This window comes from Falco biarmicus, chromosome 11 (assembly GCF_023638135.1).
Source record: "Falco biarmicus isolate bFalBia1 chromosome 11, bFalBia1.pri, whole genome shotgun sequence".
NCBI classification, from domain to species: Eukaryota; Metazoa; Chordata; class Aves; order Falconiformes; family Falconidae; genus Falco; species Falco biarmicus.
This window is the reverse complement of record NC_079298.1, coordinates 16039595-16052842: the sequence shown is the minus strand read 5'-3', so window position 1 is coordinate 16052842 and position 13248 is coordinate 16039595. Positions and strand designations below refer to the sequence as shown.

The 13248-nt window shown below is 36.0% G+C and overlaps 2 protein-coding genes across 4 annotated transcripts in view; one reads left to right on the top strand and one right to left on the bottom strand.

Annotated features, from left to right (window-relative positions):
- Positions 1-9885, top strand: part of ZZZ3 (zinc finger ZZ-type containing 3) — a 64099-nt gene extending 54214 nt beyond the window's left edge. For all 3 annotated transcript variants that reach the window (XM_056355898.1, XM_056355896.1, XM_056355897.1), the window contains exons 10-13: positions 1744-1896; positions 5354-5488; positions 8081-8181; positions 8553-9885. In XM_056355898.1, the coding sequence (XP_056211873.1) occupies positions 1744-1896; positions 5354-5488; positions 8081-8181; positions 8553-8697 (534 nt within the window). In that variant the 3' untranslated portion in view covers positions 8698-9885. The remainder of the gene's footprint in view (positions 1-1743; positions 1897-5353; positions 5489-8080; positions 8182-8552) is intronic.
- Positions 9886-10763: 878 nt separating this feature from the next.
- Positions 10764-13248, bottom strand: part of AK5 (adenylate kinase 5) — a 99978-nt gene continuing 97493 nt past the window's right edge. Inside the window, exon 14 of the mRNA XM_056355901.1 lies at positions 10764-13186. Within this exon, the coding sequence (XP_056211876.1) occupies positions 13076-13186 (111 nt within the window). The 3' untranslated portion in view covers positions 10764-13075. The remainder of the gene's footprint in view (positions 13187-13248) is intronic.

The window sequence follows — 13248 nt, the reverse complement described above, 5'->3', positions numbered from 1 at the left end:
TATGTAGTATTTTAGTTCATTCCTCACCAGAAGTAGTATCATGTTAAAAAGTGAATTCAAATTCTCAGTTAAATTCCTAGGTCATAACTGTATGTGTAATAGTGCTACTATTCAAGCATAGACAGTTTTCTTTTCTTGGTTCCCAGATCTATCATTGAATGCAGATCTGTTTTCTATCTGTTTCTATTAAGAGAAAATTTAAATGACTGTGTCAGCTCAAGATGAGATACCATCTAATCTTGTAAATAGAGGTATTTTGCCGGGGGTGAAATCTTAAAGGAAACCAGAACAGCAGCAAAACACGGGAAGTCAGTGATCATAAGACAGAAGGTGAAGAAATTCAACACAATGAATAATACATTAGTGTTAGAACAAAATGTTCATTTTTATTTTGTGCACTGTAGTTCTGCAGATCTGAGGTACCAGCTTCCAATCGTTCCTACAGTCTTCATCTCTTCCCTTAAGAGTGAATGGAGCTAATCTCAATTCCTTGTTATATTTCTATCTGCGTAGATACATTCCATCAGAGAGGATCTGTGTGATCTTTGCCTTTACTATTTAAGCTATGCACAACTGTAAAATAACGCTAGATCCCTCTTTAGAGGTTGAATCCCTCTTTAGAGATAAGTGGTTGTATTATATTATTACGAGTTTGTAACTGATATAGGAGCCTTTGGGATAAAAAGTCTTGCAGAAAAAGAGAAAGTATTAACTGTTGTAAATATTCCTTATGCTTTATCTGCATGACAGAAGCTAGACACAGTGTAAGACAATCTTCTTTTATGATTATTAAAAAAACACTTTTCATACTTCTGGGTTTTGATTCACACTGTTTTCTTTAAATTGAGGAATATAAGATTTGATATTTAGGATGTCAAAATGCTGGTCTGGAAAGTAGCTAGGTAAAAAGTTGAGTCAGTTTCATTAACCCTAAATTCTTCTTTTTTGATATTTAACATCCTTCCATGGGGAATAAGTAATAGAATCTGAGTGCCTTTAAGTAATCTATTTTAACACTGCCATGCATTCTACACCTTCAGACAGCATTAAAGTTGAAAGGTTTTAGATACATACTAATGGAGTAATTTATCTCATCTAACGTTTTTTAGGTTCCTTTTCCAGTCAGTGACAATGAAAAAGAACCCTCAGAGGACAATTCTTTCTAAGTCTTAGAAACCTCTTTTGTGGTGGGATGAATTGCCTTTTCTCTCCCTGGACTAGGAAAGAAATCTGGACAATTAGCCTAGATTAGATTTTCTAAGGCACAAATTAATATAAGAAGTTGATAATACATGTCAAGTATGGACTGGTCTCTTGGCTCTTGGACCTGTGCAAAACTACTTCTTTGTTTAGTCTCATGCTCATACCATTCATGACGCTTGGAAATCTTTAAATCTCTTTGCACTTTGGTTCTCAGTCTTCAAAATCAGAAGACCTTTATTTTCTGTTTTTCTATTGTTGTCGATTTAATCTATTTAGATGGTAGGGGTTTTATGGTAAGGGCTCTTTCTTACTGCATTCTTACCAAAGAAGCGTTGCACTGTTCATCTGATTTCACTTGTTACAGGGAAGAAAAACTCCACCTGTATGAGGCTTTGGTGTAGAGGTTTAAGTAAAAATAATTGGAAAGATGATAGACTGTTTAGTGCAAAAGAGCAAATTTCTGGCAAGTTTTTATCGATGGGGATTACTTAAATAATAGCCAAGGAATGTTTTTTAAAATATATCATTTTTTCACTGTAGTCATCAAGTAGACGGCAGCATCCTTTAAATAAACATCTTTTCAAACCTTCAACTTTTATGACATCTCATGAACCTCCAGTTTATATGGATGAAGATGATGACAGATCCAGTTTTCACAGCCATATGGATACTGCAGCAGAAGAGGAAGTATCGGTACGTCTTTTAAATAAGTCCAAGAATTTCTTGCTTACTGTCATTTTAACCTTACTGTATGAATACTATAAGGATTAAGCATCTTTGCTATAAAATGAATATCATCAACTAAGTATTAAATTGTGGCAAGAAACATGAGCCATTTTGAATTACAAACACATCTTTAATATAAAGGTCTCCAGCTGCAGAAAACTTAGACCAAATCAGAAAGGAAGTTCATAAAAGAAGTAATAAACGGTTTTCTCCTGAAACAGCTCTAGAAAGTTTCAGTTGCATATTTCCAAAAAGTGATCTGACATGTTTGAAAGTCATATAAACTATATAGTTATGATTCTGTTCAAAGATTAATTTTTAGAAGAGTTACATAGAGCTCTGGTAAAGTTTAAAAGCTATTGGCATCATTGGTTTTTGTCTTCCTTCACTGTCTAATTTAATTATGGATTTTTAAAAAATCTGCTTCAGAGTGTGAACTAACAGACTGTGTTGTCGGTCAACAAGCGAATGTATGTTCTTAGAAGCAATTCTAGCAGAAATCCTAACCCAATATATTATTACATCATGTAGTGTTCCACTTCCCTAATTTATTACATGCAGTGCTATAAGAATTTAGGCATACGTCTTTCCCACTTCCATATAGAATCTTAGAGGGACTATATCCTACCACTGGGATGCTGGGCAAGTTTCACAGTTTGTGTGAATCACTGTGGCTTTACTGGAGGAACCTGACTTGTTATTTTTTTTTCTTTTTCTTTTTTGTGAGACTAGTGACATCTTGTGTGTGAAAAGCCTGTTGCATAACAGAAGTATTAAGGCCACCCAGCAGAAGTCCATTCGTTTTCTTTATTGACTTTTTCGCATGCACTGCATAGTCTTCCTTAAATTACTAAAGTTGCTTGTATATTACTCAGCCTTCATTGGTGTTCTGTATTCTCTCGCTGATGGTCTTTATGGTCATTCGGTTCATCTACAGATGTTCCTGGTAACTTCGTATATTCTAATAATAACCTTAAAAGAAACTGGAAAGAAAAATGCATATTAGAAGAGATGCAGATTACTATTACGTCAGTTGAACTGGTTCTGAGCAAGCATTCTTTTGTTCTGTATTGGTTTTAAATACATACTTTCTAACTTCTGAATATTTTCCTAAAACATTTTGGTTTTGCCATGGTGTCCTAACACTAATAAATACGGGCACCATAAATCAACTGGGATTTATTTTAATTTGGATAGAAGTTGCTCTTTTACGGTTTTGCAGTGATAATGGTGGACTTGTGGGGGTCCCCCCATTTTTTTTAAAATCTGGCTTCATCTTTTCTTTTTTTCAATAGTGCAGCATTTCCAGATGGATATATTTCGGGCTTGCAGTAATGTAGAAAGACACAGGTGACCAAAAAGATCCCTATTATCAGTGCAAAATAGAACCAGTTTGAAAGAAAAGACATCATGAATTACATTCGAAATGAATGTACAGGATTCTGTTCTAATGTTAAAAGTCAGATCTCAGTGACTGTCACTGTCTTGGAGAAAAACACTTTGCATCAGCATGGTGGGGAATAGATTCAGTGTAGCAAGAAAATCATAGGAAGGGTTTTCTTTGACTTCTTTACAATGGAAGTACCAGGTTCCCTTCTGAAGACAAAAGATTTTGCCTCGATATTACCAGTCAGCTTGACTGGCATAACCATTCCTGAAAAATGGTTTTAATATAAATGAGTTATTCCCAAGTGAAGACCTTCTATTCCCAACAGAGTGAACTTACTTTTCAGTGATGATTACTTCATTTTATGAGTAGTCTAATTATTCTAGAATACAACTACTTACTATTCCAGAATGAAGTGTCCACACAGGGAGCTATTACAGCACAGTTTTTTCAATATACAGTTATTTTGTGCCAGACAGTTTTTCCTCAGAAAAACTTTAGAGATTTGCGTGGAAGGTGATTTCCTGTTTTATATTAAGAAATGTAGCTTATTAACGCACAATTTGATCATGTCATTTAACTTCGATTTTTCTGAATGTTTACAGCCTATTCCTTTATTATAGGTTCATAATTACAATTAATTAATTGATAAGGCCTTTAGAAATTTAACACTAAAGAGCAAACCTCTTTCCCTCACTTTAAGAAACTTACTAAATAATACAGATTCTTTAATCTTCACAGATTCATAAAAAGAAATTGAAATTATGTGTGTAGGCTACATTAGAAGAATTTTGATTACTATCTTGTAGTTGTTTCCCATAACTGAACATTGCTATCAGTATAGGATCTGAAAACTGCTCTGCATCAATAGACTTGCCATCTTTGAAAACAGCTGATATCTACCAAATACAGCTGCTACAATTAAATAGCCATCTTGAAATGGGCACCTGAATTAGAATGAGAGCTCCTGTCTTCTCATGACATAGAAGTCTTCAACCTTTGTTGAAGAAAATTAGATGAGAAAAACCAGAAACGGTGTGTTTCTTTAAAAAGAGAGAACCATTTGTTGTAAGTCTCTGGCAAAATTGTATGCACCAGCCTGTAGGGAGACAAAATTTTTTGTAATTTAGGAAAAAAAGCAATGTTTTTCCTGAGCTGTTAAGAGACTGCACAAAGTAAAAGGATTAAGAGGTTGGATAACTGAGATTTCTACTTTTCCAGTCATGGAATGATGCTTCTCATCACTTCTTATTCTTACAGATAAAGGTGAGAAGTTAACACTGTTAGGATTGACTGTCTTCAAATAAAAAATACATATAGTAGAAACTTGGTACTGGCTTTATTTATGGGTCTTTTAAAAACCTGAGCTTGAGCAAACAAACTGTAAAATGTTTTTGGGTATTATTTGTTCTCATTATTTTCAGAGCTTTGAAAGTACTTAATTACAAACCCTGTTCTGATCTTTAGAATAGTAATATTCTATACCATTCCACAGAATAGTAGAGAGAAAGATCAATTAACTTGATAAAACTGACCTGAAATGTCAGTTCGCAAGTATAATATCTGTTGCTAAGTATTTCAAACTAAAATAAACTTTGTCTTGAACAAAAGCTAAGTCTTCTACTGCAGCTGCCAATGTATGGACAAGTGGATTGTCTGCAAATTGCAGTTAGGTATCTAAAAGGAGAGAAAAACCTTAGGAATTTAGGTTACTTGACACTTCTCTCTCCTTTATACTACAACTGAGCTCTTCACCAGAAGACACTTGTTTGTAGGATAATGTGCGTTTTGTTTTAATACAAATAATAAAGTAGAAATAATATCGAATAAAATGTAAGTTAGCTGTATGTGCTGTTTTGTGTGGGTTTTAGAAGTAATTTCCCAGTATGTTTCTTAGTTAGAATATATTGCCAGCATTTTCTCAAAGATTATTAATCACAGAGAGTGATTTATGGAATATACGTCTTACTAGTTATTATATTACTAAAGAATATTTTTTGGTTTTGTTTGTTCGTTGTTCTTTTAAAACCATAACAGGATGAAGAGAGTATTCCAATAACATATCGAGAGTTACCTGAATACAAAGAACTGTTAGAGTTTAAAAAATTGAAGAAACAGAAACTCCAGCAGATGCATGCAGAAAGTGGGTTTGTGCAGCATGTGGGATTCAAGGTGAGTTTAAGAGATGTTCTTCTGTTACTCAGTGGATTGTAGAAGTTTTCAAATAGAACATGGTTTGGATTTCCTAAAAAGGCTTTGTTTAATATACCAAGTTTGGTTCCGTAGTTCTTGGTCACTGGGCCTACTTTCCCTCATCTTTAATAAAAACAACCCAAGTAATTCAGTCTTTCCAATAGCTCACGTTTCACTGAATACTGATACTGTATGAAAATTCATATGCATACTGTCTTTTCCTCATTCATATCATGAAAATAAAGCTCTAGAGCCTTGTTAAATCATTATAGAATTCCATTTGACACCACACCGTGCATTGACAATGATTCATTGATGATAATTCTCTGATTATGAGTTTGCAGTAATTTTTCCTCCACCTGAGGCCAAAGAAGGGACAAAGTTGTTGAATAAGAACAGTAATAGGTGGATGATCTTTTTGTTTTGTAGCACCTTTGCAATCCTATCAAGTAATAACTCACAGAAGTTGAAGCAAGGACACCAAACAATGGTTACATGAAATTACAAAAATGAATGTTAAGTTAATGTGTTGTTCCAGTATCAACCATTAATAGGTGACCAGAAAGAAAGGGCATTCTCTAAATTATATTTTATGGTTTGCAAGGGATTTTCTGTGTGACCAGTTGCTACCTTAGAACAGTTTCTTCAGTTTGTTTACTGTTATGCAGCTAGATTTATTTTGTAATACCCATTTATATAAGAATGCAAAGATACTCAGTTTATAGTTCAGTTCAAAATGACTAGAAAATTAAGACAGCCTCATCAGTTGACACTGACAGACTTAATCATGTTGTTAGACCACCAAGGTGCTTTCTATTTTTGCTATTTTTTTTCAAAGTTAGTGTGGTGCGTTTGTTTTTCTGGTTTTATCTTTTGTTTTTTAACTTAGTGTTTTCTTCCCCGAAAAATCAAAGCTGATCAGGCAGACCAGACTTCTAGGTAACAAACTAGTTGCTTTTTCTACATAATATTACTCTGAAAAGTAAAATGGCATTCTGCAGTGTCAAGAAGTTTGAAAGTTTCTTTGCAATCTGAATTTCGTTTTATTATACATTATAGTAAACTAGGAAATGACATGATTAGATGCTGTTTTCCCTCAGGAGTGCTGCTGCCTTGTTCAGTGCATGGGCTGGACAGAGCTCACCCCGTAACACTTGGTTCTGCATGGCCTTCAGCCTCATTTACTACACATTATTCAAACTCTGAATATTGAATTATTGAATCTCTTGTGGGCTTTTATGGCTTTCATTGCTGTAATATCAGAGCACTTTGCAAACATTTTTTTTTCCCCTTAGGAAATCAAGGGCATGGTATTTCTGTTTCACAGGGGAGAGGGAAGCTGGAGCACGGAAATTAAGGTCAAGGGTTTCCACTGTCTTGGTTCTCAAAGTGAGATAACTAGAACCAATTATTATTATTTTTTTTAAGGATTTAGCATTATTCTGAATTTGGTATTTTCAGAGAACAGCTGAGAGTATGCTTAGTCCCTCCTCATTATCAGCCCTCAAATTCTGAAAGCCATCTGTGGAAGGAAGGGATTCAGCCGTGCCAAATCTGTTTGTAAGGTGTTAGTAACCTTGAGTGGGTTAGTTGTGGCCAGGAACAAGCTGCTGTGCAAGTGGCTTTCACAGATGCTGTGAGAGAACGTCAGGTTCTGAAGGAGGAGGAGCTATGGGAGCACAGGCTTGTTTCCCACATTTCTTCTTCCTTGTCAATCCTGTCTCTGCAGCACACTTCATAGTTTAGATTTTTGAAAAGTTCTCCTTGCCTCCAAGTCCCATTTTCCAGGGTTTTTTTTTATCAAATATTTCTGCGTTTCTGCCTCTGTTCTCTACCATCATGAATTTTTCATCCAGTCTTGATGTTTCGTCGTAGTTTCCTCCTCTTCATGCCAGACTCTTCTTGCACTTAGCTGCTGTTGAGTTGTCCCTGATTCTCCTTAGGGGATTCTTGCTCAGCTTTAGTTTTAGACTTCTGTTTACTTCCCTGAACATGTTGTCCTACTTCCTTCCCAGCCACCTAGCTTTTAGTTCCAGCCCACCTGTAATGTGTTACTGTATTTCCCGAGTGTGAAAGTACATCAGTCTGACCTCTCCTGTCCTGATCTGCAGCCTCCCGACAAGCTCTGCTGGTCTGGTCTTACTGCTTGCTTCTGGCATGGAAAGTGGGTCTATATTTAGCCATTTTATATGGTTGGACTTAAACTATAGAAACATCACATTGATGTGTTGTGTCACAGCAGTTCTTACAGCCATGTGAGGGTAAGCAGTGACTGCAGGCAGGACCAGGTCTGCTTTGGTTGAGCAGGAGGGTAGTGACAACATGGAGCGTTCGGGGAGCGGGAAGCAAAGACTGGTCAATCCTCAGGGCTCTGGAGGGCCTCCCCTAGAGTGTGGAGACTTTTTTTATCCGTGAATACATTCTGGTCTGTGGTGAGAAGGGTTGAACCGTGTGGGCTAGCAGTAATCGACCTGCGTACATGCCTTTCTGTGTGGTATATTGGTGTATACTCTTAGTAACGTAAGTGGTTGCAGCTGCTGTTTTTTCAGTGCTCTTCCATCTGCCTCACAGTGTGATAACTGCGGAATTGAACCTATCCAGGGTGTTCGGTGGCACTGCCAAGACTGCCCTCAAGAAATGTCCTTGGATTTCTGTGATGCTTGTTCTGACTGGTGAGCAGCATATGCTTCTACTTGTTATTTGTAATTAGCTTGAATGTCTCTATGTGGATTAATTGCTGTCTATGTTGGAATTCTTTGCTGCAGCATAGGACGCGTATCCTGTATTGGGTAAAGTGGAAGATACTTTAGCATGTATTTGTGGGACATATATTTTGTAAGCATGTTCTGGATGTATACATTTTTTTTTTTCTTAAAAGTGGACAGATAGGTTTGCCACTGTTAAATAGTGGGGGAAATTACACTTTATGAAGTAATTGGTATCAAATGTGGTGTGAATTTGTTAATGTGATCGCTGTTTCTGGAAGTTAAAGATATGAAAAATATTTAACTTTTAAACTGTTATCTTTTTCTTTCCCTTGCAGTCTGCATGAAACAGAGATTCATAAGGAAGATCATCAGTTAGAACCTATTTACAGAGCAGAGACATTTTTAGACAGAGACTACTGCATGTCCCAGGGCACCAGTTACAATTACCTTGACCCAAACTACTTTCCAGCAAATAGATGACATGGGAAGCAGATCTACCATCTTGGGCCTACTATCCTCTTTGAAAAATAACAATGGCACCATTGTTAATTCTGTGCACATTTTGGAAAGACTCTGCTTTCCCTGAAATGTCGCTCACAGCATGACAGCTTCCTGGGTGTACTTGTCAAACTACAGCTTTGAGCTGTCATGGTTCTAGATCACTGAACAGCAGCTGAACATTCCTAGTGTGCAGAAGGTTTCACTGGGAGACTTTTTTTCACCACGTTAGTCATTTTTAGGTGGTGAATCTAAACACAAAAGAAAAACATATAAAAGGGTGAGCCAGAAATGAGAGCACACATTAAAGATAGAGTAAATTCCAAAGGCTTTGAAGAACTTGGTTATAATGAGATCCAGAGGAGATGAAGTATTTATATAAAAACAGTTTAGTAGCTTGCAGTTTTGTTGTGAAATAGTTTTCAGCACAGTAACTGACTTCCTTAGGCAAGGTTTTAACCAATGACAGTGTTTGCTTCTAGGATGTACTCTAAAAAATACTCACTGTCTCAGCGGTGGTTGGTTACAGGCCTTTATTAAATCGGAGCTGCTTAATCACATTGACTTTCAATTTAATTTTTTTTTTTTTTTTTGTAAACCACGATGAACTCTATTTACCAACAGTGAAGCACTACAGGGGGCAACTGTGGCATTGCTTCCTTAACCAGCTCATGGTGTGTGAATGTTATAAAATTGTCACTCAGATATATTTTTTAAATGTAATGTTATATAAGATGATCATGTGATGTGTACAAAATATGGTGAAAAGTGCCAGTGGTAGTAACTGTGTAAACTCTCTAATACTCAACATTAACTCCTTTAAAATAAAATACACAGCCTTCTGCCTCTGTATTTGGAGTTGTTAGTGCAACTCATCAAAGAAAACTGCCTAATATAAATCATATATATGGTAATAATTTTTCCTCTTTTGTAGTCTGCACAAGATCCATGAAAGATTGTATTTTTATTACTATTTAAACAGTGATTAAATTTAGCCTGAGCAGTGAGCAAGGGTTCACATGCATTCTTTTATACTGCTGGATTTTGTTGTGCATCATTTAAAACATTTTGTATGTTTCTTCTTATCTGTGTATACAGTATGTTCTTAAATAATGTTCAATTGTCAGGAGAACTGTGAGAAATAAACTATGTGGATACAGTCTGTTTATATATAGAATGCTTGCTGTGACTTCCTTTCTGTGTAGTTCTGACTTTTTAATCAAGACGGAAAACATTAAAAGGACATTTTAATACGTCATACAAATATGCACTATGCAGACCTGCAGGATGCCCAGCGCCTTCCTCTGCTGTTCATTTCAATGGGAACTGATGGTGCTCTGCGCCTACTAAAACATGCTTTGCTTTTTGCAGGATTAGCATTTTAGTTTTCTCATATCTTACTTGCAGACTGTTCTTTTCCAGATCGCATAAAATTCAGATTTTAGTACCCTTGGTACACTGTATACCATTGTCTGAGAAGCTCTGTAATTATTGTGACATATTTTAGTTAATATATTTTCTATTGAAATATGTGTAGCTTGTGATTCAGAAACACTTGATATTTCATAACTGTAATAGACTTCCAGTTGCTTTGAAACTTGAATACTCAGAGTAATTAGCTAGAAGAGTAACTAATCTGTCTTTAAAAGATGGCAATAAGAAAGATCGTTGGCTGGCTGCACCTAATAACTTTAATTATAAACTGCTGAGTATTAAGTTCTGCAATAACTTTAGGTGTAGTTATTTTTTGCTTCAGAAAACAAAAAAATTTAAGCATTTAATCTATTTAGAAGGTAATACAGTGCAGTTACTAAAACACTGAGCAAGTATCATATGTAAACATATCTCGCATATCTAGTACACTTAGATAATTTAATAAACTTTAAAAAAATACAACACAAATTCACATGTTGTATTTTAGTTCTTAATTGGAAAAGATACTGCTCTGAGGGGCTCTCTAATACCATTAAAAAACAAAAAGAGCTTTCCACATTATTCCTGCTGTTTATAGGAAGCTAGAGTTGTTGAAGGTGTATTATCAGGGAGAGAATCTGCAGTAATACTTGTTTTCTGTGGATAGCCTGAAAAAATAGTGGAAGAAAATAATGGAAGTACATTAGTGAAAATATCTAGTCACCAATTTAGCATAGCTTGGGAAGAACGAAAAGCCACGGTGTAATGTGAATGAGTTTGGAAGCAGAAGGAGAATTTCAAGTCTGAATCGCCTGAGAAAGAAGTGTCTTGGATAAGTCCTCTTTTTTATTGAATATGTATAAATATTTATATTTCCATATGCATGCATATACAGCTATTTCTCCTGCATACATTATGAACATACGCAAATAGATACTTAATGCACATACACCCAGTCGAGCATGGGATTTTTTTTGTTTTTTTTCCACAAAAAAGACCAGAAAAAGCAGGAAGAAAAATTAAACTGAAACTATATGTTAAATAATTTTCGTAATTTGAATTAAAAAAAAAAAAGGCAGCTGATTGTTGTCTTTTTCCCCATTGTGCACAAGTATGATACTCCACACTTTTAAACTTACATTGTAATTAGAAGTAATAATAAATACTCCAGAAAACCTACCCAGATGAATTTGCAGCTTCATGGTAGCTCCAGAGTATTTTATGTTTTTTTTGGAAAAAATACTACACCAGCCAGCTGCTAGTGCTTCCAGGCTCGGTTTAGAAAAACCTGCCTTCGCATGCTGGTGCATTCTGCAAGTCTCTTCCTTAAAGCTGTTGTACTGCAGGCGTTACTGGTCACTTAACAGCACGGGTCTGGAGCTGGAGAAGCACCTCCTAGAGCATCAGAGGTAAAATGTAGGCTATAAAAGGACCCAGGAAAGAAGGAACATCCAGGATATGAAGGATAAGAATGTATCTTAAAACAGTCCCTTAAAAATAATTGAATTAGCATTTACAGGGCAAATGCTGAGGAAGAAAAAGAAAACAGAAGAATCTGCCCTGAATGGAAAAAGGACATACTCTGTAAGCATGCTGATCTGAGCTATATTTTCAAGTCATGTACTGTGCTTTGAAAAGGATTAAACCCACATATACTGTAACAGAAATCATTACTCCTCATTTTTTTATGTTTTATTTGTACTATGTCTTCATTACAAGAAAGGTAACTTCAAAAATACAAATCTGCCGCATACAGTACAACTTTGACAGCACGAGCAATCATGCAGCCCACTTCAACTGGGAATTCATCCAGTAGTTCCAGTAAGAGGATGCAGTTACTTCACAGGAATGTCAAACACACTTTTATTTAGCTATCAGTATACCAAAGACACTCCACGACATTTTGGTTAACCTAACAGAAATACGGTACGACTTTTACAGACTTTTTTTGCAGATTATTATGGAAAAATGGCTTGCTAAAGATGCAAGCAATATGGAGCAATCCCTGACAGTATCCTTTTTTGTTTTGGTTTGGTGACAACCGGCCCCTTCCCCCAAAATAGTTTTGGCCATGTCAGTACAACACAACAGATGATCTGAATTTTGCTTTTGAAATACTCCCAAAGTATGATTTAAAGACATCTCCATACCTTCTGGCTTATAGTCATCTTTATATGTACACTTTAATAATACAATAAACCTGCTGTTAATACGAATAATTATGGGATTGCACACTTAGCTCACAAAACTGAGAAGTTGTCATAATAGCCTACAATTCCCAGCAGAAGACAAGGCTATCTCAGAAGTGGTGTCTGTTCCACAATAACGGCTTGACAGCCTTCCACAATATTCAATTGTATCTTCACCTTGAATTAATTTCTCTGCTTCTTGTTGTAATAGTGTTCTGGGGATGTGTGGAAAGTTTATTTTAACTTCTAGCTTGACTAATTCCAGCTGTCTCACAGCTGCATGTAATGGAGAACAGATTTTAGTCACTGAAGCCCAAGAACAAGCTAAATGGCACCACAAAAATCAATACTGTTAATCCAAAGAAAATAACAACCAATGGGAAACTTGTACGCGGTGATCTTAAAGTTAAATATGCTAAATGGTGAATGATGTGGTGGAAGAGCTCGCTGCTGGCCAGGCACTGTGATTTCCAATCAAATGTATGAGACCATGAAATACAAACCGGAGCTGCTGTTCACCATGCTGCTTGTAACCCGTGAAGAGCAAACAACCAATATGTACAATTCTTAGTGTAGAGTTAGCATACAGACCACTTTCTATTGAGTGTATTATCAGAACAGAGAAAAAAGATTTCATCTAAAGTAACAACGTACCACATGCACAAATTCCAGATACCTCTCAAGAAAGCAGTATTGCTTTGAACAGCATTTTAATCGTGACTGTCAAGTGCCCGTGAGGTGAGGCTGTGTACATGCCGCTACGGCGTTTCTGCTGGAAAAGAAAATGCTGCTTCTTCCTTTTTCAGAAAAGAGTCAATTGTCTTGCAGACTTCCAGAAAAACATCCTCCTGTGTTCCTTCTGCATCCACCTGTGAAGCAGACAAAAACCATTGTTTTGACTAAGTTACAAAGAATTATCTCAGCACCCAAA